This window comes from Myotis brandtii, unplaced genomic scaffold (genome assembly GCF_000412655.1).
Source record: "Myotis brandtii unplaced genomic scaffold, ASM41265v1 scaffold397, whole genome shotgun sequence".
Lineage (NCBI taxonomy): Eukaryota > Metazoa > Chordata > Mammalia > Chiroptera > Vespertilionidae > Myotis > Myotis brandtii.
In genome coordinates, this window is record NW_005365229.1 from 214249 (window position 1) to 241897 (window position 27649).

The window sequence follows — 27649 nt, forward strand, 5'->3', positions numbered from 1 at the left end:
GAGAGGCGGGCAGGGTGGTGGTGATTAAGGCTCCTGGGTCTCCCAGGCCGGCACTTCCCTTCCCCCTCCCCGGTCACTCCTGCTTTCAGTGCCCGAGTTTCTTCCTCTGCCAGATGAGCATGAATGTGGCCACCTTCTGCGGGCTGTGCAAGGGGCTGAGCACACCAAGGGCACAGTCAGCGCCAGCCAGGGCTTCGGGTCTGGTGCTGGGTAAGGAGTCCTTGGGCCATTCCCTGGACTGTCTCCAAAACCCTGATCTGTGGCAGCCCCGGTGCTGGGCCCCAGAGACCTAGAGGGGCCCCGTGCTGCCCTCAGGTTGCTTACCCACCAGGTAAGCCACCAGGGGCTTCTGATGGCCCCTCTGAGGGACTGAGTGTACTGGGGGAGTTGAGGGGGTGGGGGTGGAGCGAGAAGGGGGCCCAATTTGGCCTGCTTCATTAACCCAGGTGGAGATGGGCTTGGCAAGGGGAATGGAGACAGACAGACAGACAAATAGGTGTGAAGAAAGGCAGACACATGTGGTGATGCTGATGATGCCCAACGCTTCCTGCCCTGGCCCTGCCCTCCCTTCCACCCCACTTCCTGTCTCTTACCTTCTCCATCCCCAGCAGCCACCTCATAGCCTCTTTGCTGGCCTCAGTCATACCTGGGCCCCTGTCAACCTCAGGACCTTTGCACAGGCATCTCCTCTCCCCGCGCCCCCTGCCTCCTCCTGCTTTTCAGATGGTTGACTCGTATTGTTCAGGATCCAGCTTGTAAGCTCGTTAGGGAAGCACCCCCACCCTGTTCTTTTTATCTCTGTGTATTTTTACCAGCCCTTTTGGAAATCTGCAATGATCTTGTTCATATATTGATTTACCTGTTTATTCTCTGGCTCCAAATTTAGCCCTGTGTCTCCAGTGCCATGAATAGGGCCTGGCACTGGGCACACATTTGTTGAATAATCTTATGATGACAATTATACAACAATTATAGCTGACACTTATTGCTCACGTGTTGGGGGCAGACGGTGTGCCGAGCGCTCAGCGTGTGTTTTTTCATTTCATCTCCATGATCCTGTTGGGAAGTCAGGACTATCATCATCTCCATCTCCCAGGCTTGGAAACGGGAGGTCCAGAGAGGTTCAGTAGCTTGCCCAAGATCGCACAGCTGGCAGGTGGTGGGGTCTGGAGTGAGATGTGCCTGACCCAGAGGGAAGGAGGGGGATTACGGGTGGAAGTGGGGAGGGCATTCTGCACCGCAGTCTGGTGTCACTGAGCTACTGTGGTCCCACCTGCTGCCCTGGGCGGCCTGAGTGTGGGCGGGGCGGGGCCCTCCCTTCTCTGGGCTGGCCCCTTCCCAGAACCCCATGCGATGGAACATTCCAGGACTCTATGACCTGTGCTGGTGGGTCACGCTGGAGCCCTGACCCCCAGCCTCGCAGCCGGGGCCTTTTTGAGGTGGGGGCTCCCCGGACTCCCGGTCCTCCCTGGCCGTGGCTGCAGCTGAGAGAAGGGTCAGGAGGTAGCTATGCCAGGTCCTCCAGAGGCCAGCTGGCCCCTTCTCAGCCAGCTAGAGCCCGGAGCTGCTGGGGGAGGGATGGTGGGCGGTGGTGGGGTGGTGGTAGGGAGTGTGGGGGCAGAGATTTTGTTTTGGGGGAGAGGAATCAGGCCGGGTGCTTGGCGGTTTGGTTGGGGACAGAGGGGACATTGCTGGGTGACTTTGAAACCTCGGTGCCCTGGGGCCACATAGTTACGAGAAATGAGGGAAGCAGATTGTCAGCGCTGCTAGTTTTTCTCACGAGTAGCTGGAAACCTGGAATTTGAGGCAAACTCCTAGATGTTTACAAGATAGCTCACATTTTAAATTTGAAAACCCCGTGTGAGGCATTTATGCCCGTTGGGCCGCTTCTGTCCCCCCTCTTCGTGAACTTGGGCGAGTCTGGGCTCAGGCTCCTGGCCTCCCTCGTGGCCTTCCCGAAGTCGAAGCCCGTGCAGGCTGCCCCCCCCAGATGGGAAATTCATCCCCGAGAGGGGAAGGGACTTACCCGGGCCCCCTGGCTCCTGGCCTGGGCTCTTTGTGCTTGACCTTGAGCCAAGGCCGCGATAGAGAGGGCGCCTTTGTAGTCACCGTGTGGTGTTCTTTGGGTGCAGCGGGCCACCTCCGGATCTTGGCAAAAGGTCCCGAGCAAGGCAGCCCTGTGGAGTGCACTCCCCCAGCCCTCCGGCGGCTGGCCCCACCCCTGATGCATGTTGGGGGATCACCGAGGTAATCAGTGGTCCTAGCAGCCTGGTGATCCAGACGGGGCGGGAATTCACTTGGAGCGGCTGGGTCTTCGTAAGGGGCTGGTGGACATGCTGCCTTCGAGATGGCACTCGATGCCGGCTTGTCATAGCACCGGGGATCCAGACTTGGTGGCTGAGCCTGTCTTTGGTTTGTGTCCCAGAGTTTCCTGGATGAACACTGAGCTATTTCTTTTGCCTCCTCCTCCTCCCTCCTCCCCCCTCCCGCCTCTCCCCTCTCCTCCCCTTGGCGCTTAGCAGGGTCCAGAAAATGTTTCTCAGCCTGGAGTCCTGATCTAGGGGTTGGCATAAAGCAAGGCCTGCCTGCCTGTCTCCAAACCCCCCTCCCTCCCTGGCTCCTCCCCTCCCTTCCTGTCACAGTATTTACTAACCGCCCCAGGTCTGTGCTGGGCACTGAGGACACACAGGGGACCAATGCCGTCCTTGTCATGGCTACCAGCTGGCCTTTCTGAGCAGCGCTGTGACGGAGGGAGGCCGGGCTGCTGCAGACCCTGGGGGGCGCCTGACCCGCTGGGCCCGCCAGCGTGTCTGTGGACACTGTTTGTGAGACGTGGCTGTGAGCTGCATGCTCAGGGAGCTGGGACCTGCATTCCACAGCGAGAGGAATGGGTCTCCGATGGCAGACTCCCTGATGTGGGGGTGGGGATGCATCTGGAGCCTCCCTGTGGGTGTGAGCCCCTGAGAGCCCCCCTCTCTCTCCAGGTCAGCCATGTCATCTGAACCTCCTGCGCCACCACAGCCCCCCACCCACCAGGCTTCAGTCGGGCTGCTCGACACCCAGCGGGCCCGCAACCGCTCACCATCCCCGCTCCGGAGCAATGTGGTCCCCAGCCCACTGCCCACTCGCCGGACCAGGACCTTCTCCGCGTGAGTCTCGGGCTGGCTGGGGGAGGCTTCCAGAGACCGGGGGCCATCTCTGTGCCTCAGTGACCCTGTTTGTCACAGGGGGAGACGTGGGGTTGGGGTCAGGGCGAGAACTGGAGAGTGCCTTGCAAACTCTGGAGGGCGCGGCCCCAGGCCCACCGGAGCCTGTCGGGAGCTGGGGCGAGACCGCTGGGGTCTTAAATCGCTGGCCTTTAACCACACGGAGCCTCTTCCCTTGTCAGACCTCAACTTCCTCAGCTGCAAAATGGGGACAGGAGCAGGGCTGCCACGGCGCTGCCGAGGATGCACACGGTGCCTGGCAGATGCAGACCTCAGGCCCAGTGAGTGGAGGCTGCTGCTCGGATTGATTACTGATTTGCTGTCAGCTTTTAGTCTAATACCCTCTTTTCAATGGGGGACTGAGTCCTGAGAACAATTGCCAGGGTCATCCGGGAGTCACTCGTACTGGGTTCTGTGTGAATGGCCCCCAGAGCTGTGCCAGGACCTCCGGGGGCACAGCTGTGGGCAGGGCTGGGATGAGCTGGGTGGGCCCCAGGAGAGTGGGTGTCTGTCTGAAGGGCTGGTGGGGCCCCCTCACACTCCCCCCCTCCTCTGTCAGGACGGTGAGGGCCTCGCAGGGCCCCATCTACAAAGGAGTGTGCAAATGCTTCTGTCGCTCCAAGGGCCACGGCTTCATCACCCCAGCTGACGGCGGCCCCGACATCTTCCTGCACATCTCCGAGTGAGTCCGTGGGGCTGGGCGGGCTGGGCGGGCCCTGTCTTGGTTCCTCAGTGGCAGGGAGAGTATGTGACCATGATGGGTGCAGGGGTGAGGGGTGAGGCCAGGCATGTGGGACCCGGTGTGACTGTCTTCAGGGGTGGGGTTGTGAGACGGCACTTGGTGGTGCTGGTGTATGTGATGCTGCAGGTGACAGTCTGCGTGTGTGCGTGCGTGCGTGCGTGCATGCGTGCAGAACCATTGGGGTGGGATGGGGCCGAGTGCCCCAGTGTATCTGGTGGATGGGGAGGGGTGCCCCTGTGTTTGGCCTCAGGGTGGTTTCCTGCCTGGCCCTTCTGATCCGGGAAGTTGGAGCTGGATCCTTTCTCTAGTCACTTGCTCACTGACGACATCCTTCCTTCCTGAGTGTCTGGAAGGCTTTGGAGGGCCCAGGGCGGGGCCCACGCATGCAGGCACCAGCGGCCTGCAGCCTGCATTCCACTTCAGGCCTTTAGCTATGTGGGGACCTGACCTGGCATCCTTACCCCACTCCACCCTTTGGCCTCAGCATCCCCTGATGTTTCATTTCAGTTTGTGGGAAAGTTGTGTTCTGCACAGGCTGGGGCCAAAGTAGGTTTACAGTGGTGAGTGCGCAAAACACAGTTTACTCTTGTATTATTATTTATTATTGTGTCATTTTCCACATGAAGAGTTATAAACCTACTTTTGCCTCACCCTGTATATAGAAACCATGTTTTTGAAAATAGGAACCGATTGCAGATGTCGGCCGTGATGGGAGAATTACCCTTTCTTTATTCCCCTCCCACTACTCACACGTCAGGTCTTACTAGTAAGTAGGGCCCCTGTACAGCGTAGACCTAGGATGCTAAAGCATCGCATCACGTATGTGAGTGCACACGTGGGTGTGCATTTCCTCTTTCCAGAAAGGACTTGTGGAGGTTTACAAGGATATGCTCAGGGCATCAGGAAAGATAAGTTAGTAAGGAACATGGGGGTGGGGGCAGGTGAGAAAGCAGAGGTCCCGCGGTGCCTGGTGCTGCTGTGGCAAGTGCTGCCCCTGTATCCTGAGCTCCCTGGTCGCCAGGTCGAAGAGGGAAGCTCCATTTGCTCTGTGATTCTTTAACCGAGGCAGACCAGTTCTGGGGGAGCTGGCCCTGGCGCTCAGGATCTCAAGGTGATTTGTGGGGTCTCATCAAAGGGGCAGCAAGATGGGCATGTCACCCCTATGGGCCGGATGGTGACTTCAGGGAATGGCCCCAGGGGAGAGGACCCTCCTCGAACTGGCTTTAAGCACAAAGGATCTTTCTGGAAGGCTCACCATTTCTGGGGCGTGGAAGAGCAGGTGCAGCCTGGGTTCTGGGACTCCTGGACCAGTGGGCGTGAGGCCGGTGGCTGGGAATCACTCCACCAGGCATCACTCATCTCCTGTAGGGCCACCTCGTTTCTCTCTCTGGTTCAGACTGGCTCCCCTGCTCTTCTGTCCAAGAGGCCCCGGGTCGCCCACACTTACCGTAAAGTGTGAGCACCTCCAGGCTGAGCTCCTCTGTCTCAGCGTCAGAGGTCCCAGGGCAGCAGCTGATTGGGTGCGGGCTCCGCAGCAGCACGGAGGGAGAGGGAAGGGAGAGGCTGGGGCAGTGGGGGGCTGGGACAGGTGGCACCACTGAGGCATGGTGGCTCCCTCTGACAGCAGGGTGGGAGGGGCAGTTCCCCTAGAAGCCCGGGGTGGCCCTGTGACCGGCAGGGGCTGTGTCCTGGGCGTGGCATCCCACGGCTCTGCTCGTCTGAGTGTGGGCGCTGAGTGCTTCTCCCCACCCCGCAGCGTGGAAGGGGAGTACGTGCCGGTGGAAGGCGACGAGGTCACCTACAAGATGTGTTCCATCCCGCCCAAGCACGAGAAGCTGCAGGCCGTGGAGGTGGTCATCACCCACCTGGCGCCGGGCACCAAGCACGAGACCTGGTCCGGCCACGTCGTCAGCTCCTAGGAGAGGCCAGGAGCGCCCCTTCTCCTGGGCTTGTGGGAGACCGCGGGGAGGAGGGGGCAGGACCGGACTGGAGATGACATTCCCCTGCCCGAGATGGGCTTCAGAGCGGGGAGCGTGGTCCCTTTCAAGTATCTCCTGGTGGAAGGGGGTCGGGTCGGGGGCAGGCACAGGGTGTCTGGGCCACCAGCATAGCCTCTGACCATCACAACAACTGCACCATCTGAAAAGTATTAAAAGCATTGAACAAGGAGAGGCCCCGGCTGGTGTAGAGGGTGCGGCCCTCGCCCAGGGGGTGGGTCAGGTGGTATTTCTCCAGCCCATGGAGTCCCTCATCCCCATCCCCCTGGGGTGGGAGGCTCAGAACTCGGCCGGGTGGTGACATACTTGGATTCTGTGTGTTTCCCCAGCATGAATTCCCACCGTAGCACCCCCTTCTTGTGTCTCCCTGGCCCTGGGCAGAGCAGGCTTTTTGATTCTAGGCTTGGTTGGTTCCAGGGGAGCTGGCTTCAGGGGGCAGGGGTGGGAGGAGTGGGAGGGTCTTAGGTGCCTTTGCAGCGAGAGGTGTCACAGCTGGGGGTCAGGAAAAGTTTTCCCAGGAGCCCTTAGCCCTCCACCTGGGAAAGCCGTGCTGAGAGCTGAATTCTAACCCTTAGAAGCCTGGTCTTCTCCAGCTGCCTTCAAGCTGAGTGATTAGGTCCCAGCAGCCATTGCACATCCCCTCCCTGTTATTTAGGTGGTGGATGGGGAGGGAGGAGGGAGCGTAGAGGGGAGGGTGTTTGTTTTAAAACAGACCTTTCTCCTGATCCTTCCAGAAAAGAGTAAGTAGCTTGCTTTCTGACAGCCTGGGAAAGTCAGACGCTGGAGAAATACACGTTGAGTGAAGGGGTTGTCTTGAAAACAGGCGTGAAGAAATGTGAGGAGTTTTTCTTTTTAAGTAACTGCCGCTCTCACCGGAGCCAGCTCTGTTTGCGCTTTCTGCCGACATGGCGAGCCTTTGTAGCTAGTTCCAGTAAACAGATCTTCTCTAGGATTGCATTTGCTGTGCTTTGGTTTGGCTGTCGTTGGGATTTTTAAGTAGAACTAGCTGGGTAATGCGTTTGAAATATGTGGCTGATGTGGAGTCGGGAATCCATTTGTCAGCGTGGAAAGTGAACCCTTTAAAGCTGGCTTTGGGCAGACAGGGTGTTCCAGACCGAAGACCGAAGACGGGGCTTTGGGGGCGGGAAGCAGTCCTGGCCCCCAGTCGTCTGCATTCTGGGACGGCCTCGTCGGAGGGGTGGGAGGCTCGAACTGCTTGGCCGCTGGCTGGCGCAGTTGTTTTAACACAAAGTGTGTGTGATGACGTGTGTGCAGTGAAACACCACGGATAGTGATTCCATCTGCCTTTTCCTGGCCCATCGTGCCCCTTGCACGGCTCTCTGCCTCCTGCCTTCGCCTTCTGCTGGGTCCAAGGTGGCCTTTTCCCCGCGAGCCTCGGGTGTGCCCAGGTGGCCCCTGGAGGCTGCCTGTTGGGTACAGACCACACTTCTGGAGCCACTTCTGCCAGGAGCCCCATCTTTTGTGTGACCCCACAGACTCCGCCTGCCAGTGGGTTGGGATCGGATCTGCTGTTCGGAGGTGACCTGTGTGTGGAATCCTTTGCAAATTGCTCCTGCAGTCCTTCCTGTGTGACCAGCTCTTCAATGGGTATTCCAGAGCCGCACGATGTCCCCAGAGCTGGAAGGGACGCTCTCCCACTCAGTCCCAACATATAGAACCTGCTCTGGGCTCTGGAGGACTGGGGTGTTGGTGAGCGAGATGGGAGTTGCACCCGGGATTCCTAAATCCGAATCTTTCCTCCCACCTTCCTGTCAATAAAGGTTGTTTTGTGCACGGCTGTGTGTTGTTTGTTAACGAGGAGCTGGCTGTGAGGAAGCTCGTCCTGTCCTCCGAGCCAGAGGGTAAGGGCGGCTCCCCACGCCAGGCTGAGTCATTCTGCTTCGCAGCTGGTTTTGGGGTTGAGTCAGAAAATGGGATCATACCTTTTCCCTGAACTGTCAGGCTCAATGTAGGAAGCTTGGAAGTAGAACGTGGCTTTGTGACAACAGAAAATGCTACTTGGTCACTTGTGGATAGATTCCCTGTGGATGTGTTTATACTTTGGTTGTGTGAGGCTGAGCCGTGAGAAGGAGTTTTTGGCTTCCAGGAGGGCGGGAGGAGGTGAGGGGCTGGGCTGGACGACAGGCAGGGCCGCTCCAGGAGGGTCTTCACGTGTGTCGGGCTGGGAAGGTCGCCCTGGGACAGTCTTTCTCAGGAGAGGTGGATAACGATCTTGGTTGGTGCAGAGGTGAACATTTTTATTTTAAGGCTACATTGGTTTTCAGAGTGTATTAGGAAAGGCCCTGGCCGCGTGGCTCAGTTGGTGAGAGCGTCATCCCGATACACCAAGGTTTTGGGTTCAATCCTGGGTCAGGGCACATATACGCAACCAATGAATGCATCAGTAAGTGGAACAACAAATTGATGTTTCTCTCTCTCTAAAAACAAACAAAAAAAGTGTATTAGGAAAAATTAGGACCAGCCCATTGAACCTGTTTAGGGAGAGGCCAAAGTAGGCATTTAGCTCAAAACCATGAGATTGTGGGCATGTTACACTAAGAGGATGTTACGCAGGTGGCATGAGGGAGGCCTTGGCTCAAAGCTGCAGGTGATACTGGGAACCAGCTGATACTGGGGGGTGGAATGAGCTCCAGAACCTAAGTGGGTGCTGCAGAGGGCAGACAGGTGGAGGGGCCTGGCCGCCTGGCCCAGGTGCCTGCAGGGTTGAGATCAAGGAGCACTTCTTGGGGGAAGAGGAAGAGGAAGCAGTTCTTGGAAAGGAAGTGATTCAAAGCCACCTACGCCCTGCCCTTCCTGAATCCACATCTGCTCCCCACCAAGCTGTCGCAGATCTCGCAGGGTCAGGCTTAGGCTCCTCAGGAGGCTTGGAAGGCCTTCCTGGAGGCCTGACTCCCGCAGCCACCTGCTGTGCCCTGCACCCCCGCCTGCACATAGGCCTTTCCCCGAGCGACCTGAGTGCAGGGCTGAATACCGGCATGCGGCTGCGGTGCTGGGACGGGACCTGCTTTCTTACCAGCTGCAGGCTGCTCAGGGTGCAGCCTCAGTGCTTCCCTCTTGCTCAACACTTAGCACGCGTTTAGGGCTCTGGGGATGGTCTTTATCCTGCGAACTCTGCGAGGCTGAGGGATGGTTTCACTCATCCTCATCTATACAGTCGGGCTAAGTCCTGCTTACCGGGTTGCTGGGGGGTTGCCTGAGTTAGTGATAGCTCACACCCACCATTCAATGGGCTTTCCTGAAATTAAGTTACCTATGTGGTGGGGACTGTATCCCATTTGACCGAAGAGCAAACAGGTTGACATGAAAAATAATCAGAGTGAGAAATAGGAAACAATACAATCACTTTAATTTGCTACTCGTCACTTTGAAAGGTCATTACAGTACATTTGCAAAACACTTCGACAAGATGCCACCGATGGCATGTCCTGGGAACCGCTAAAAACGTCAACCGCATGATGGGGGGCAGACTGTCCAGAGCCGAGAAGCTCAGGGACAGCTCTGGGGGGAAGCCAGGCTCCTCTGTGATGAAAGCACCTGGTGGGGGCAGAAAGGTGGGGGGTGCAAAGCGCATGGATTCAGGTTGGTGGGGCCCCGGCAGAGGTCACGCTGTGGACTGAAGCCGGCCTGGGGCCCTTGTACCAATCTGTGGAGGGCTTGTGGGTCCCTACGTTTCCAGAGGCTGGGAGTCGACGTTAACCGTTGCCTGGGCAAGCCGTCTCCGCCCTGTTCTGGACCAGGGCCTGGGGGGGGCCTTCCAGTTCCATGAGGAACCTGCAGAACCTGGGAGGAAGGGGTGAGGGCCCAGGCCCAACTAAGGCTGTCCCAGCCCCAAGGCTGGAATCAGGGTTGAGGGCCAGGGTCCTGCGCTTATTTATTCAAAGGTTTGCAGAGAAACAGGGCAGCTTCTGCCCTGTTAATTACCGTGGCTTTCACCTGATGCCTGAGAAACCAGGCAAATCAGGCCCCTGGGAGGCCCAGGCAGAAGGTTCTTTGGTGAAGGGTGACACCCGTTAGTCTCTCTGAACCTGGGCTCAGAGCCGGCCCCTGGGGAAGGGCTGTTGGGACTATTGTCTCCCAAGTCGATGGTTAGAGAACCAGCCCCTCACTGTAGGGGATCTGAGCTAACCTGTGAACCAGGCCAGCGGAGTGCAAACTCCGTCGGGTCAGCTGTCACTTGCCCGGCCAGTCGTCCACAGGCCACGCTGAGGTCTGTGGCTCTCAAACAGGAAGTGAGGTGGGAACACAAGAGTTCAGAGGTCACTTAGCTTAGTACTGCTGATGACCACAGTGCCCTGGTCTCAAGGCTCCTACCAAGCCGACACTGGCAGGTGCTTCATTTCAGGAAGTGTTTTTACATGTCTGTCCTGGGCTGGATGGTTGTAAATGTCCGTGGGCACGGGAGGGAGGGATCTGGGGTTGGCCACTGGGCGATCCTTTCGGGCTTGTAGCTGGGCCTTCCTGCCCTCCCACAGAGGGGCGTTAGGAGAAGAGCTCTTCACAGATCCTGCGCGTGTCCTCGGGGGCCATCACCGTGTAGCCCATGGTCCTCTGGTCCGTGAAGATCTCATGGTCGTTCCCACCCTGCGGAGACACGAAGCAGACACAGCCATTGCCTGGGGCCAGGGCTACCAGAGGAAGGAGGAACCTGCCATTGGACGGGGCAGGGAGGGTTTCCTCGGTTACCTCGTTCCTCTGGAAACTAAGAGACAGTCACACCGAGAAAGGGTGTCACCTTCTCCTGAACTGTGACTCAGGGGAACGGGTAATTATGCCGGTGAACGAGCTCGCGGTGTTCTTGTGAAGACCGAAGGCTTATTCTATAAACAAGCAGGCTCGGCAGGTGACAGGATGCTCAGTGTCATCGACCTGTTCCCACCGCACTTGGGCCTTTCTAACGAGCCATAGGAGCGGGCAGCCACAGCCAGAACCCCTGCTCTCAGGTTTCTTGTGATGGACACCTGTCTCTGAGCTGACGGAAGCCATGTGCCACACGTGACTATGGAGCACTCGCCATATGGCTAGCGGACAGAGGAACTGAATTTGACTTTGATTCATTTAACTGGAAACAGCCCCATGTGGCTGTCTGAGCCACGTGGCCTGGATTAGATCTTGGTTCTACCACTGATGAGGGGGGTTCTTTGGGCAACTCCCCACCTGGAAAGTGGGGAGTGGTGGCATCTCCCACAGCGCTGGGGGAGTAGCTGATGAGACCATGGGATCTGGGTAAGGCCCCGGAAAGCAATCTCTGTGGCAGAACCAGTAGCAGCCCCTGTTCGGCTGTCTGGGTGTTTACAGTGTTTTATCTGGGACACTACACTCCAGAGTTGAGGGCCCGGACCTGGGAGGACCTGACACGCTGCTGCGGGGGAGGAGGGGGGGGCGCCATGACTGTGGGTCCCAGTCCTGCTGTCTCGGGTGAATGAATCGGGCTTCCTGCCCAGCGCTGTGGGGGGACAGCTCCTGCTTTTCTTCTCATGGAATTTCGGGGGGCCCTACACGCTGCTGCGGGGGAGGAGGGGGGGCGCCATGACTGTGGGTCCCAGTCCTGCTGTCTCGGGTGAATGAATCGGGCTTCCTGCCCAGCGCTGTGGGGGGACAGCTCCTGCTTTTCTTCTCATGGAATTTCCTCATAAAACTGGATAAGCAATCTAACTCCAAATCTTGAGAAAAATCAATTAGTTTTCATACAACAAAAATAGCGGCTGAGAACATGGGTTTTTCTCATAAAGAGTCTGTCGGAAAACCTGACATTCTTTTAAAGGGCTGACTGACCCATGAAATCACTCCTGCTCTCCCACCTGAAGATTAACTAGCCCCAAGCAGACGCTTCCCCAGGGGAAGCGAGTTCACGATTTCCGGAGGGGCCGCGGCCGGGCCCAAGGTGTGCTGGGTGGAGGGGCCATGTCAGGAGGCCCTGACCTTGCGCCGTGAATGCCCTTTCCCAGTGCGCCCAGGAGCCTGCGGGCGTCTGGTCACCCAGAGGCCCTGTATCCGCTGCCTAAACAAGTAGCTGTGGAACCACTTCTAGTAATTCCTCTGGCTTTAAAAAAGCCAGATTTCTCTCAGAAATGGCCTGGCAGGTAAACACCACCACAGAGGACTACGTTCAAAGGGAAAACAAACTCCTGCAGCGTCCGGAAGAAGCCAATGCCACAGACTTAGGAGGGGCAGTTAGTAGTCACCTATCACCCAACTGCTCCCTGCCTGGATGTTTTCAGAAACTGGAGATACAGGGGTGACAACAAAACCACAAAACAACACAAGGGCTGCCTCCCAGCTCCCGGATATGGGAAGGAGCTGCAAAGAACAGAGGAGAAGGGAACCTGGAGTGACCAGGGAGGGGCCTTTGAGTAAAGGCCTGAAGGGAGGGAAGGGACAAGTGTGTGACCGGCTCCCTATGGGGAAGGCAGCTCATCTCTCAGAACCTGCCAGGCAGGGCTGGAAGCTGGAAGGGCTGGCAGGGCCAGGCCCCGGAGGGTCTGAAGACCATGGTCAGGACCTGAGACCTGTGAAGCCACCAGAAAGCGGCACTTCAGGCCACAATGAGGCTCGCCTACAGCAGGGTCTTTCTGGGGAACGGGGTGAGGACGGAAGCAGAGTGGAGCCAGGAGCTCCCAGCCGCCAGCCAGGGTGCACCGTGAGGCAGAGTGACCGCTGAAGGAAGGAGGGCTCACACCTGTGCCTGCCCCTCCCTGGAGAGGATGTCACATTTGGGGACAGATGTGTGCCTGGCAGATGACTAATTTGCATGAGTCTCCCCTGGTCCTGCCAGGATGGGCCTGGGAGCTACTGTGTAATTCACCCACGGAAGCCGGGTCCAGAGAATCAAAACCTCCCTCAGCTGGGCTGGGCTGCTGGGTCCCTTTCAGCTCCGCTTGCTTTCAGAGGGCAGCGAAGCGTCTGCACCACAAACCCCACCAACCTCCCTCCTGCCAGGGGCTGGCCTCCTCTGCGCAGTGGCTGCACAGTTTGCAAACCAGAGTCGGAGGGAGGCAGCAGCAGAGCCAAAGCACTGAGCTGCGAGGGCCCCTCTGGAGCAGTGAGGCCTCAGACAGAGAAGCTCCCACACCAGACGTGCATGCGCACCGAAGGCTCCCTGGCTCGGGCTGCGGAAGCTCAGCTTCCAGGATCCAAACAAAACCGGTTCCTGAGAGAAGATAAAGGGAGTGAAGGGGCAAAAGGATGAATAACGGCGATCACCTTGTTAGAGTGAATGACGGGCCCAAAGGAGAGGCCTCAGCTCAGAGAAACCGCCCATGAATATTTAAATCTAAGGCGGTGTTTGCAGGGTTCAGACAGCAGGGGAGGGGCTGAGCAGGCTCAGTCCCCATCGTACCCCAGTTCTGCACACACTGTTGCAGAAGTGAACCCCGATTATCCTGACACTGGAGACCAAGAAGAAACCGTGTTAAGAGGAAGCGGACACTCCTGTGGGCAGACAGACTCCCTGTCGCCTGCAGTTCACACTCCTGCTGCCCGTGGACGCTGACCTCAGGTCAGTTTAACTAGCATCTGTCAAACGTCTAGTTGTCGTGGGCACAGAGCTGAGGGCTGTGCCCTCAAAGAGTGCGGAGCAGGGCTTCTCCTGGCTGAGGGGGCAGTCACTGCAGGGTCTGTACAAGCACCTCAATAAGGAATAAAAGCTACCGGCTCTAGAAGCCCAGGATGTCCTAAGAGCCGAGAGGTGACAGTAAGTGCTGCAAGGTGCCCAGTGTCCTGGGACCACTGCTGGGTGGCCCACCAGGGAACGCGGAGGAAAGGGAAATTTGAGGGTGTGCTGCCTGCTGGCAGCATGTGGCTGCTTTCTCAGTGTGTGACGGTGAGCTGCAGCCCTGGAACGCCAGGCAGAGCAGTTCGGGGTGCGTCTTTCGTGCCTGGCCATCTCCTTCCTGAGGCAAACCAGGTCTCCCTCAGCCCGAAAGCGGAACTCAGAGCTGGGTTTTCAGATCCTGGTCTGTGACTGGTGGGAAGGATGAGGGGTTTCCAGAGCTGACAGGTACTCAGAAAAGCAAGGCCCAGGCCTCCTCCTTTACTCTGCTCTCTGGAGGTGCTCAAAGCAGGCGGCACCCTTGGTGCAGCATCGGTCCCGTCAGAGGCTGTCTCGGGAGAGGACTCGCAGGCAGGTCTGAGCCTGGGGTGCTCGGCAGGGAAATGGCTTCTTAGCTCAGGTGCCACTTCCCTGGAAGCTGCAAAAACATTTGCCTTGATACACAGAGAGAAAACAGCTTTCAAAGTGTCTATCCCCGAATGTGAACAGCATTTAAAGCTAGTATGTGACAGCTCTGTGCCTAAAGTTTTAAGAATCGACATGTTGTTAAAAGGCTGAGATGCTGGACTGTTCACTCCCATTTCCAGGAAACCACTGACAAGAGGAACAGAGCTGAGGGCAAAGAATGATGTGAGAGCGCTGACCAGTGTTCGTTACAACAGTAAGAAGCCGCCTCTCCTAGGGAAACGGGTGAATGAACTACGCTCAAATGACAGAATGTTAAATAGCCACTAACATCTTGTTTGCAGAGAAGACTCACTAACGTGGGGGAAATAAAATGTGGTTTGAGAACAAAAGCAGGAAGTAAACAATGAACCTGCAGGAGTCCCACATGTGCGATCATATCTGTGCAGAGAGGAAAGCCTGGGAGGCACATCAGCTGTGACGACAGGTGACTTATTCTTTCTTCTCCATACTTTCCTCGTTTTCTACAATGAATGCATATGACTTAAGAATGAGGGTGGGGGGAACCTCCATGGAAAAATATCCATTTTTACCCCGGCCTGTGTGGCTCAGTGGTTGAGCATCGACCCATGAACCAGGAGGTCACAGTTCGATTCCGGTCAGGGCACATGCGGGCTCGATCCCCTGTAGGGAGCATGCAGGAGGCAGCTGATGATGATTCTCTCTTATCATTGATGTTTCTATCTTTCCCTCTCCCTTCCTCTCTCTGAAATCAATAAAAACATTAAAAATAGTATCCATTTCTTAAAAGCAGGCAAGATTTAGAAACACAATTGATGTGTGACGATGTAGCAGTTAAAAAGACTAGGAAACAAATTCACAAATGAAGAATTCCCAAGGGAAGTCACTTTCTGACTTGCTCAAGAACTAGGCTGCATTTTGCCAAGTCCCAGCTGAGGGACCTGGAACGCACAGCAGAACGCCTCCTCACAGAAGGGTGTTCTCTCCTGTCCGATCGCTCTCTCCTCAGCCTGGAGGAGACGGCGCCCATGGGAGGACTGAAGAAGCTCCTAGCCGTTCCTGAGACCTCGGGGTCATTGCATAGCTAACTTCTCCCAAAGCCGGTACTGAAAGCACCGCTGCGTCCGGAGTGCTGGGTGCGGGATGTGACTAGAAACTGGTTCTCTGTCATTAGGAAAAGGCTGGCCGATACGCCTCCTGAAAAGAACGGCGTTCCTTTGGGAATTAGAACCTTTCTCACTCGCTGGAGAGGGTTTGCTGACGGGAAAGCACACTCTTAAAAGAGCAGGGAGTTTGTTCTGGTGCTCCCAGCTCAGGCAAGTTACTTACCCTTTCTGAATCTCCATTTCATAATTCAGAAAGGACATGAAACTATATATCCAGAAGTGCCTTTCATGTTGAAAGGCAGGGCCACCTGGGATAGATCTTAGCTGAAGGAAGCAAGAATTCTGGAGGGGACCAGAGAGTGAAGGGCTAAAAAACTCCCTATGCAGCATTTATGATGCACCTGCTGAGTGCAGTACGGCCCAGGACGCCCGATGGCAAGGAAACCACGGAAGGGCACAGAGGGCGAGAGGAATTTAAAGGGAGACGCTGAGCCTGAGACTGGGCAGGAACCCCTGGCGCTGAGCCTCCCTCGGGCCTCATGGTGACAATGTCCTGGCCCCCGCCTGTCCTGAGGAGAGCCCTGCTTGGCTGCCAGAGGGCTCCGGGGAAATGCCCGCCAGGGACTCCTCCTGCTGGCACTGTCCTTCAACACTGGGCTCTGCTCTCAGTTCCAGCTTAGAGTCAGTCCTGGACTAGGGGGTTCCGACACCTCTGGGGGGTGGGGGCTCCTGTACCCTGTGTGTGATGCTCAGGACTGACCCACCCCCTCCCAAATTCCAGACTCAAGAGACTCCTTGTCTCCTATCATTTGGAACCGAAATGAATGCCTCTGGGAAACAAAATACGGAGGAAAAAGAATGGCAAGTGCTCTGCAATGCGAAGAGGATCTGACAGCAGCCCTGGGTCAGGTGTTCCGGAAGGCACTGGAGGAGGGCAATATTTAATTCAAAAGCCAAAGTGAAGGCTCACTGGATTCTTACCTCCACTGAGGTGTCAGGTGTCGGAGCAGGGAGGGGAGGGGGCCTTAACCACCCTAATCACACCCTTCCGGAGGACAGAAGCATCCCTCAGTTTGAGCTGGGCTGGGGAATGTGTGGGTGAAGGGAAAAAGCCCATTTGTCCATTTCCTCCCTTCAAGCCCAAACCAAACAATGAAACCGCAAAAACACTTCCATACTCACTGGCATGGTTTTGTCTCCAAAGAAATAAATGGTCTTATAGCCGTCCTTTTCCACGTGTCCCAGGCAGTACCTCTTGTCCCATCCATGAGGAAAGACATCGATGCTGATCTGGCCTCCTGCAAGTGGGGAGGGGACACACAGGCTGAGGGTGAAAGGGAGGCTAACGACGTGTCACTGGAAGGAGTGTGCAATGGACTGGATCCTCGAGCCGCTGCTTACACTCCTTTAGGGCTAGGTTCTAGAGGTTCATTCCACCTTATGTGTTTTCCCAACATTATTCCACCTAAAACCTGAAAGTGGGACCCAGAGGACCCCGCAGAGCGAGGGGGGCACTGCATTTAGCTGCTCTGTCAGTGAGTGAAGCATGCGGGGGGAGATCTGGTAAGAGCCCCATTCAGTGGTGCTGACCTCCAGCTTCCACTCGCTCAGCTCTTCAGCTCCGAGTGGAGAATGCCTGGAAGCGGCTGCATCCAGCTGGTCTTGCAGGACAATGAAAATCACAGGGGAGGGGATTTACAGGCAGCTTTCACCGCAACAAAAACCCTTTCAAAGCTGTGTCAGAACAGTGTTCATCTCACAGTTCGACAATGCTTAAAAGCCCACCCACTCATCTATTACACATGCTCCCTCTGCAGTCCCAGTCTCCCCACAACCCGCACATTCATTAGCGCTAGTAAATGAGAGGGCTTTGAGTAATGACTCATCGGCACTGACAGGAGAGATCGGCACTGACGGGGGAGATCGGCTTGCCTGAAGCATTTGACAGGCTTATTCTACCAAAAAAACAAGCCTGAGACATGAGCGTGGGAAGGAGTGCATCAGCCACCAGAAACGGCCGTGTGCTGGTCCATCGTCGTGAATAAAGCCTTTCCTTTCTGGGCCTCAGTTTCATCATTTACAGAACCAACCAAGCTGACGTCTAATTCAGTCTAATGTACTGAAGAGGCTCCCATCCCTTCTCTGCTATGGAGCTCACTAACATGCCTGGCTGCCCAAAGGTGTGAGGGGGAAGTTCTTTCTCTTCATTAATACGCAAGGTGCTCTTATTTCTGACCAGGAGGAGAAATGCAGGGAGGAGGGCTCCTGCTGGGTGAGAACTTGGAGCCCTGCCCAGCAGCTGGAAGCCATTACCTAGCAGGGCAAGTCTCTGCCCGGCCCATCACACAGGGGAGTGGGTTTCTCCTACGGATGGACTGCTCCTGAAGTCCTCCTGCCCCCTGCAGACGGCACAGCCCAACTTCAGGCACGCACCCGCCCACCACACACTCCCGGCAAAGCTTGAACATACAATACCTATGGAAAACGTGAGGCCTTTTCCTGCGAACTCTTTCTGCAGATCTGCTACAAATTTCTGTCGTATGTTTTCTTTCTGAGAAAGACAAAAAGACACCTGCTGTCTACTGTGTTGCACACTGTAACTGTGGCCAGAACGTGGCACCTCTTACCTTCCCAGACCCTGGATGCTTCAGAAACACTCACTTTATCGAGCTCGTAGAACTCAATGCGTTCCTCTTGGCTGCAGCTTCGTCCAATAGGAGACACATTTAACATCCCGTTCCGGAATTCGATGAAAGTGCCCCTGGAGAGGAAGGGGACAGAGGTACATTACCCATTCGGGCAACATTCTGGATGGACAGACGGGCTGAAAAGCTGGGCGATTCCAAAAGGCAGAGGCTGGTGTGGTCCACGCTCCGCTGGGCGGGGCCTCCTGGCAGCCACGAGCCACATGGGGCTGTGAGCCTGGAAATTCAGCTCATTGAACTGAGACTCGATTTCAAAGGTTTAGTAGGAAAAGGAATGTAATCATCAATAATAATGATTTATGTTCACTAGTTAAAATAATTGTAGTTTGAATATATGGGACTAAATGAAACACTGAAATTAATTTCACCTGTTCCTTTGTTTTTTCTATTTTGATGTGGCTACAGAAATCCTAAACTCCCATTCTATTCTGTTCAATAGGGCTGGCGTTGGGCAGAAAATCTAAAAGTCAATACAAATGATGACCAGCTCTCCAAGTTCCCTGAGGAGTTTGAAAATGTATGTCCCAGACAACTCTGCCAGGGACCTCCTGAAGTCACTGCTTTACCAAGCAACGTGGCCCAGGAAAAGGCTCTGAGGGTCACCCACGAACTCCCAGGAACTGAGGAAACTCGTCACCCACTGGTGGGCTGTTTCTGACGGGTTGACCTGACAGAAAATGAGAACAGCCTGACCCTTTTGAAGTTACCTCAAATGAAAGGGTTTCTTAAAAAAGCACTTTTTCCCACCATGTTTCCAGTTTGAATTTCAAAAAGAGTTTCTTAAAAACTCAAGTAACTTGTAAGCTATTTATTCTGACAAATGAGACCGAAGTGTTTTGTGTACAGACGGTGTGCTCTGAAGTGTCTTCCGGTTCTAGCAGGGATGCCTGTGAGGCTGACTCCTTCTCCCTGGACCCTCTGCTATCCCCGCCCCACAGCCCCGATGTCCAGCCAGCGCCACCTGTAAATGCTGAGGACACAGGCCGCGTGCAGAGCGAGGACCCTGTGCAAGGCCAAGGCCCCTCTTACTGGGCTGGGCGACTCTGGGCCCTCTCTAGCCTCAGAAAGGGGCTACTGGCACCCACTCTGGTTACCTCTGAAGGGTCTTGTGAAAACCACATGTTCCAGTTTATGCAGAAGTCATCTGCATACTGGGAAGCAGTGAGTACTCACAGTACACTGCGACCCCAGCTCCTTTCCCCGGCTGTGCCTACCTTGCAGTGCACCTGGGACACTTTCTCTACCCCTCCCCCCACCCCCTCTGCCAGGGGTCCTGGAGTTGGTGCAGACCAGCCGTGTCCCCTACACCTTCCACATGTACACTGGGGGGTGGGGGACTGGGGACCATTCCCAGGGCGACCCTAGGGGTGCGGGTACTAAACTGTCAGAAAAAGAGCTCAATTAATTTTCCCCAACTCAGGGACAGTATTGCTCTCATTCCCATGGCACAAAGGGAAGCCGATACATCTTAGAAAGCCTTCTATCCTAAAAATCAGGATTAAGGCGGTTTGCCTAGCATTCAACTCCGCACTGAAGTCTTACTGCGACAGCTAGTACTGCTGAGAAATGTGGGCAAAGGCTGATCAAGCTGGGTCTCAGTTCTGCCTCTTGAATTCAGCAACCATGTCACGCTAATTCAGAACTGCTGCTCCGCACACAGATCTCCCTCTTTAAGTGACACCTGTCTGAGGACAGGATTCTGCTTGCCTTTTTTATCCTTCCTTAATGCTTAACGGAAAGACTGAGCTGGCCTGGGATGTAAGATGCAGTTTTATGTTTTACTATGGAGAATTTCTAATATACACAAAAGTAGACAGAGCAGGATGATGAATGCCCATGTGCCCTCACCCAGCTGCAAGCTGGGTCCAGCCCGTCTCATCCTATGAGACCCCTGTGGAAAGGGAAGCCCCTTCCCTCTCAGTGGAGGTGCTGAGCAGGGGCACCTGTCCCATCAATTCTGCTAGTCTTTAAAGTGCAGCATTGCCGCCCGAGCCAGTTTGGCTCAGTGGATAGAGAAACGGCCTACAGACTGAAGGGTCTCAGATTCAATTCCGGTCAAGGGCATGTACCTTGGTTGCAGGCTTCAACCCCAGCCCAGGTGGAGTTGGAGACAATCAATGTGTCTCTCTCACATCGATGTTTCTCTCCCTCTGTCTCTCCCCCCGCTTCCACTCTCTTTAAAAATCAATGGAAAAAATATCCTCAGATGAGGAGTAACCAAAGTGCAGTGTTGCTCTGAAGTTTAAATGCCATTTTAAAAATGTTTCTCCCTCTGATCATTAAGGTGTTACATATAAAGTGCAGAACACTGAAAATAAAATGAAAAGTCTTTCAAAGAAATCACCTGTACCTTCACCACCATGATACAGCCGCTGTTAACAAGTGTCCATTTCCTGCCAATTTTTTAACTGTAGGCATGTATGTACATTATTGTTATTTGCCCAGCCGGTATGGCTCAGTGGTTGAGCGTCGACCTATGAACCAGAAGGTCACAGTTCAATTCCCAGTCAGGGCACATGCCTCGGTTGCCGGCTCGATCTCCAGTGTGGGGAGTGTGATCCCCAGTGTGGGGTGCTCAGAAGGCAGCCGATCAATGATTCTCTCTCATCATTGATGTTTCTACCTCTCTCTCCCTCTCCCTTCTTCTCTGAAAACAATAAATATTTAAAAGTTAAAAAAAATAAAAATGGGAATTGAGATAACAGAATCCAAGAGGTAGGTCCCTAAACCCAATGCCTGCAGAAGTCAGAAAGATGGGAGAAGTGGCCTGTGAAAGACTGGGGCGGGGGCAGGGGAGTGCTGCTATGTGGGCATCCAGTTGTCGGGTCTTCAGGTGCAGCAAAAGCCTGAAATCCAGACATTGCAAAATGTGAAATCAGACTTTCAGATGCTCGCAGCTAATTCAGGTATGGTTTAACCGTGGGCCAAGCAAACTTGGCTGTGTGGCTTTGCTCTGCGGGCCTCCAGTTTGAGACTTCCCGGCCTGGGGTTTATGTTGCTTTTCCACATTGCTGACTCACAGGCATTTCCCCTACCGGTCGCCTCTGAAAGCATGTTCTTTTCAATTTCCATCAAGTGGACGTGCCATCATTTGCATACTCATTCTTCTACCCCTGGCTTTACAGAAGAGTTCCAGGAATTCTTAAAAGAGCACCAACCCACCCAATGCCATCCCTCCACATTCCTGGCAGCCTCTGCGGAAAGAAAACTCACCTCTTCTTCGGGAGCTGAATTTTTGCAATGTAGCTGAGACAGTAGTTGATTAAGTCTTGGATTAGGGCCTCACCCAAGTGACCTTGAATACTCTAGGATAAAGAAGACACTGGAGTTACTTCATCAGTGGGAGGCACTTTTAAAATGATCGTCAGCCACTGTCAGTCAGGGTCACCCGGCTGATGTGGCAGCGAGGATGACGCCTCCACCACCTTTCCCCTACTTTCCCTTTGTTCTCTGGTTGAGACCCTAAGGCAGTGATGGCGAACCTATGACACGCGTGTCAGAGGTGACACGTGAACTCATTTTTTTGGTTGATTTTTCTTTGTTAAATGGCATTTAAATATATAAAATAAATATCAAAAATATAAATCTTTGTTTTACTATGGTTGCAAATGTCAAAAAATTTCTATATGTGACACGGCACCAGAGTTAATTAGGGTTTTTCAAAATGCTGACACGCTGAGCTCAAAAGGTTCGCCATCACTGCCCTAAGGCAAACCGGAAAGGGCTCAGTCAAAAGTATTTTTTGTTTCCTTAGTCAAGATTTCTGTATTCATTGTCTTTCAAATGCTTCATGGAAGGCTCACAGAGTTTATTGGTGCTGCTTTTATTCAATCAAAATACACAAAATATATGTGTTCCACTGTGGCTTTCTCAGATATCGTATTTGAACAGAATGATCTTAATACTGACAAGAGTATTAAGTACATAGTACTTCTTAATACGCTTGTAGTGACGCCGTTTGACCCAGCCTCTGCTATCACAACAGAAATATTAGATTAAGTGTCCTTAAAAAACAATTATAAAAATATAGATAACAATTTGGAATATGTAACAGTTCCATGATTCAACATTCCAAATGTAAAAATATACAGGTGGCCATGTCAAATACCTTTTTGGAAAATATTTCACTAGTAGTAGACAGCGGTTCAGTAGTTGGATACTCAAGAACCCACCTGTTTACACAAGAATTTCCCATCTTTGTACGCCACCAAGCCATTTTCTGGAAACACATAATCATACTTTTCAACCACTGCAACCAAAACAAAAGAAAACTCAGAATGCAATGAATGGGAACTTGTGTTTCTATGTCTTGATTAACACGTATCACCAATAAAACTGCTGAACTCCAGTGCGGGCTCTGAAAGAACACCTCATCTTCACAGACTGGGAGAGTGAGAAAAAGCTCCATTAAGTTTATTTTTTTTAAGGCTCTTCATTACATATTTAAAATATCACTAGGTTGGAGATGGGGAGACTCGGTGATGGGCCATGTCATGCCTCTGCCTTCAGCCTGCCTGTCTGTAAAGGAAGATGGAAGCCAACGACGGCTCCCAAACCTCCTGGGAATTAGCATCACCAACACGATGAAACTGTGCGGACTTCTAGGCTCTGCTTTCTGAATCAGACTCTGCCGGGGCCAGGCTAAAAATCAGATTTTAAAAAAAAAAGCTCTTTAGGTGGTTCTTATATGTAGTCAGATTTGGAGACTCTATACACCCAAATCGAAATGAATTCTCAAACGTTAAGTGCTGTTAAAATGCGGATTCCCAGGCTCAGTGCTGGGGGTATTTTAATGAACTCCCCAGGTGATTCTGACACAGGTGGGTCCTAACTTCCTTTTGGCTTGTGAATGTTTTGATTCTGTTGTTTTGACTCACTGAAAAGTATGGACACTGTCCTACACTGACACAACACCCCTGAGCCCGTGGGTAAATATATGACTAGAGACAGAAAGGGCAATCGGGACCAGGTAGCACAGTTTCCAGGCTTAATGTGCTTACTATGTTGTTTAGTTTCTAAGCAGAGCACCTAGAAGAAAAATTAAGGTAAAGGGAACAGAGAGTTTAAAAGGAATACAGAGATTGCTCTCTATTGGTCCAGGAAACACAGCCTGCTCAGGTTTGGACGGTAGGTATTACATCTAGAACAGTGGTTCTCAGCTGGAGGTGACTTTGTCTCTAGAGGACATTTGGGAATGTCTGGGGACATTTAGATTGTTACACTGGGGGTGAGGGTGCTACTGGCATCAAGTGGGCAGAGCCAGGGACCCTGCTAAACATCTGCAGTGCACAGTCCATGACAGAGAATTGTCTGGGCCAAATCATAGCAGATTAGATTTATTAGAATGTAGCTTTAGTTAGTTATGAAATTAGCTCTTCTTAAGAGTCATAGCTGCACTGGAATGTATTCATGTCCTGGGGCCTGTAGCCTGCCTGTAAAGCAAGTTGCAAAATGTATATATGTCTGCTTAAGATAACAGAGAAGGGCCCTGGCTGGGAGGCTCAGTTGGTTGGAATGTCATCCCGTAAACCAAAAGATTGCGGGTTCAATTCCTGGTCAGGACACATGCCTAGGTTTTGAGTCTGATCCCAGTCAGGGCATGTACGGGAGGCAACCAATCGATGTTTCTCTCTCACATCCATGTTTCTCTCTCTCTCTCTTTCTCCATTCATCACTCTATAATCAATTAAATAAAAGATAACAGAAGAATATAACTTGTTAAGCATGAAATGTACAGCTCTGTTCTTTTCTTTCTGCTCTTAAGATCATGTCACCGACTCACAACCCCAAGATGTCTTACAGACCTCCCCCGTTCAAGACCCGGACAGGATGCCACCAGAAGCTTAATAAGTCAGAGTGCTGAAGCTTGCGTAAGAACTGACCATTGACACAGCCCACCACCCTGGACTCTTTACTCACGATTACTCATGATTTCTGCTCTATAAAACCTCTTGTCTGTAAACCATCGGGAATTCAGATTTTCCAGCACAAGCTGCCTGGTCCCCCTGTGTAGTGCTATACAATAAACACCAATTTCTTTCCCTGCACCCGCGTCAGAGTAATTGGCTATATCTGCAGCGCTGAGTGGATGGAACTCCACTTGGTTATAAAAACGTCAACAGTGATGAAAAGAATGATCAATTCATCTACCTTTCCACCCACTCTTTCTTATAGGCCAGGCGCCCGGGAGGCCTTGGGGCTACGAGATGAATAATCCACAGCCCTAGTCTTCAAGACAAATTTAAAACCAGACAGTTTCCAATAATCAGGGAGTGCTAAAGCAGCAGGCTGGGCATTAGAAGCTCTTGGGTAGCTGCTAAAATACTTCTCCCCAGACTGTAGACCTACTGAGTCACTGGAAGTGAAAGCCCGTAAGAATCGCCAGCTTCCTGGGGTCCTGTGCTGGGGATTATGGTTCAGTAGGTGGGGGAGGAGTCTGGCTGACTCATGACTAAGGGAACTCTGGGGAACACTGAGTTAGGGCAATAGAGAGGAAGCCCCTAGACCAGGGGTGGGCAAACTTTTTGACTCAAGGGCCACAATGGGTTCTTAAACTGGACCGGAGGGCCGGAACAAAAGCATGGATGGAGTGTTTGTGTGAACTAATATAAATTCAAAGTAAACATCATTACATAAAAGGGTACGGTCTTTTTTTTTTTTTTAGTTTTATTCATTTCAAACGGGCCAGTAGTTTGCCCACGGCTGCCCTAGACCCAGAGGGCACCTCACAGCTGGGTGAGGACAGTCAGGAGACAGGGCCTGAGCTGAGGCTACAGGGCAGTGGATGGGACAAGAAGTATGACAGGCAAAGACTCAGATGAATCTACCCATGAATTTGCATACCAAGCAACTCCAGAAATTTATTTACAGGATGAAAAACGGGAAAACAAAGACAGAAAGCATGTTCCCCCAACAAGGAATCAGGGATGAGGGTTCAGGGCTAGTTATGATACTCCATGGCTACGGGTTTCAATATTGTCATAAGAAGTTACTCTTTTATCAAAAATGTAATTAGCAATGTATAACTCACCATCATTTCCCAGCTGCTCCTGCACTTTCTCAAAGTCCGAGCCGCCTACCACTCCGATTTTGACCTTCTGCCTCAATTTTTGTAGAAAGTCATCCATTTCTTTGGTAATTTTCTGCATTTCACAAAGGAAAATACAATTTATGAGCCATAAAGTAATCAGGAGACTAAAATGGAAAGAATAATAGAATATTTACTTGCATACATGCCAATTTCATTTCTAGGTCCGTAGACAAGTCCAAATATTTCATCTATATTTTGGAGACATCAACTTTTTACCAGAAAAAACTTGTTAAATTTTACTCATTTTTACCTCATTTAAAACACACAATATATTAACAGCTGTGTGTACTGTTCAGTTATTTTCTATGCATTTATATACTTGGCTACATGCATATACATATATAAGTAGGTCTCATTTTTTGAAACACAAGTGGACTCAATCTAAGTCTTTTGCAGTGACGTGTGTTTTCATGTGGTGCTCATTCCATGCCACACACAGATCCAGTACTTCCTTTCAAATGCTATATTTATGGATTTAAGTTGTTGACTTTAAAACAAAATAACATAATCAGATTATAGAGGAAGTTTGGATTTGGTTTATTATAATTATACAAAAAAAAACCCTAAAAGATAACTAGATTTTTTTAGTCTTTCCTACAAGAAATGCTCCTATCTATGAACAGTAGTTTCAATGGTAATAGTTTATACTTGTTAAATCCCAAACTGTGCTACTATGCCTGTAAAGCAACTCAGGACTTCAAGAGAAATTATAAACTAAGATGAAAAGATATCCCTGTATTAACACAAATCATAATGAATTTTTAAAAGTCTGATATCACCTGGCCAGTGTGGCTAAGTGGTTGAGTGTCGACCTATGAACCAGGAAATCACAGTTCAATATTCGGTTAGGGTACGTGCACGGAGTGCAGGCTCAATCTCCAGCAAGGGGTGTGCAGGAGGCAGCCTATTAATGATTCTCTCTCATCATTGCTGTTTCTCTCTCTCCCTCTCTGAAATCAATAAAAACACATTTTTTAAAAACAGTCTTATATCATTACTTTTAGTAATCTTAATTGTACATGTATGAGGCAGGATAGTAAGAAGCTAGGGAAATTCCTTGCCAAGTGGAATAAGGGAAACCGACAAAATAATTAAACAAGGCCAACTGATTTGAGCAATGAATCACAAGGTTTTATCTTCTCTAACCAAGGATACTTAAGAACAAATGGTTTACACATTCCAGACTGTCCTGGGGGGCAGACTGGCCTCAGTCCTGGTCCCTCTTCTATGACATTTTTAAAAAATGAAAATAACCTGGAAATAACCTTGACCCCTTTATACCACATTTTGATGAATCAACATATTGAAGGACACATCTGGGAAACTAATGAATATTCTGTTAAGACCCTCCCCTAAAGATTCCCATCCATCAAAAGAAAGATAAAAAGTCTCAAGACAAGGGACCCACAGTGCACTCTCTCTACTGCATGCCCATGCCTTTCTCCCTTAGGCATGTATCTCTGCTCTCTTTCTCCTAAACTCTAAGGGTGCCCACAAGACTTCAACTAGGGGAGCAGTGGGCAGCAGCAGCTCATCGCAGGCTCACCCCCTGAACCTGTGTCCAAGGCCCCATTTTCTCTGACTTCCTAGTGAGCTAACAGCAGCCCCACCTTGACTCCCTTCTGTTGCTGTGACTTTTACTTCTTAGTGAGTTCCTGCAGCCCAGCATGGCCCACTTCTTTCCTAGAACGTTTCTAAAAGCCAAAGCAGCCCTCTCTTCTGTTGCCTCTTCTATCCTAAGCCCTTCCTGTTTCACTGTCCCAGCTTTAATAAACATACTCTCAAAATCACTTGGATGCATTTGTTAAATCTTTCCTGCATGAAGTCAAGAAACCACACACTACTGGCCACCCCAGGCAGACCCACTCCAGACCCAGTCCTGTCTGGTAACACTTACATAGAATATCTTTCAAACATAGTTACCAGAAATTAAAAACAAACCACTTAAGTCAACTTCAGTATATAAACATTTAGAGCTAAATCCTCTTTTTCTTAAAACAATTTTTTTATAGTACATACATATGATTAATCAAACAGAATTGTACAGAAGGGCTTAAATGAAGTGCAATCTTTTTTCCATCTTCCTGTGGAATCTTGACCTAGCAGACAAAAATCTAGAACTGCAATAGCAGCATCAATGAGTCGATGACCATGAAAGGAGTCCCTGAGGCCCCCAAGTGGATTGCTCAGTCTTGACGTCAGAATGGGAGGAAGTGGGGAAGACTCTGATTGCAAAATATTAAACATGCAATATTAATAATAACAGCAGCATCAATACTTCCATCTTCAAACAGAAGCCTTGTACACATTGATGAGCTAAATGGTATTGTGGTCAGCAGTCAGACCTGTTCTGCAATGTGAATGGGTTGTAAAAGGTGCCTTTTCACTTCCAAGTGGCAGCCAATATTTTTTACCAGGAAATAAGATAAAGCTGCTTGTGACCACAACAGAGCATCTAAACCACATCCCACTGCAGGACAGATCTTTAAAAAAATGTATATATATATATCTCCTATCTAATAAAGAGGAAATATGCTAATTGACCCTCACGCCATCGCAAAAGATGGCGGCACCCACAGCCAATAAGG

The 27649-nt window shown here is 52.0% G+C and overlaps 2 protein-coding genes across 8 annotated transcripts in view; one reads left to right on the top strand and one right to left on the bottom strand.

Moving 5' to 3' along the window:
• Positions 1-24018, top strand: CARHSP1 (calcium regulated heat stable protein 1, 24kDa). 6 transcript variants are annotated; one of them, XM_005872913.2, is made up of 5 exons: positions 1-113; positions 2985-3149; positions 3389-3487; positions 3766-3888; positions 5705-7739. In XM_005872913.2, the coding sequence occupies exons 2-5, from the start codon at positions 2992-2994 to the stop codon at positions 5865-5867; spliced, it is 543 nt and encodes a 180-aa protein (XP_005872975.1). In that variant the 5' UTR covers positions 1-113; positions 2985-2991; the 3' UTR covers positions 5868-7739. The 6 variants fall into 6 exon arrangements, with proteins under 6 accessions (XP_005872975.1, XP_005872981.1, XP_005872980.1 ...); XM_005872919.2 differs by lacking the exon at positions 1-113 and adding an exon at positions 1418-1439; XM_005872918.2 differs by lacking the exon at positions 1-113 and adding an exon at positions 1447-1503.
• PMM2 (phosphomannomutase 2) overlaps positions 9291-27649 on the bottom strand; it is a 24047-nt gene continuing 5688 nt past the window's right edge. For both annotated transcript variants that reach the window (XM_005872910.2, XM_005872909.1), the window contains 7 exons: positions 25002-25113; positions 22144-22220; positions 21185-21276; positions 17928-18027; positions 17742-17817; positions 16449-16564; positions 9291-10547 (listed from right to left, as the gene is read on the bottom strand). In XM_005872910.2, coding sequence (XP_005872972.1) covers positions 10446-10547; positions 16449-16564; positions 17742-17817; positions 17928-18027; positions 21185-21276; positions 22144-22220; positions 25002-25113 — 675 coding nt within the window. In that variant the 3' untranslated portion in view covers positions 9291-10445. The remainder of the gene's footprint in view (positions 10548-16448; positions 16565-17741; positions 17818-17927; positions 18028-21184; positions 21277-22143; positions 22221-25001; positions 25114-27649) is intronic.

What these genes read in the sequence shown, in the direction of transcription:
- CARHSP1 (XM_005872913.2), top strand. Translation starts at nt 2,992, where the DNA reads ATGTCATCTGAACCTCCTGCGCCACCACAGCCCCCCACCCACCAGGCT. An exon ending in AGATGCAGACCTCAGGCCCA is followed by an intron (nt 3,488 to 3,765) that starts GTGAGTGGAGGC and finishes CTCCTCTGTCAG; the next exon opens with GACGGTGAGGGCCTCGCAGG. An exon ending in ATCTTCCTGCACATCTCCGA is followed by an intron (nt 3,889 to 5,704) that starts GTGAGTCCGTGG and finishes CCCACCCCGCAG; the next exon opens with CGTGGAAGGGGAGTACGTGC.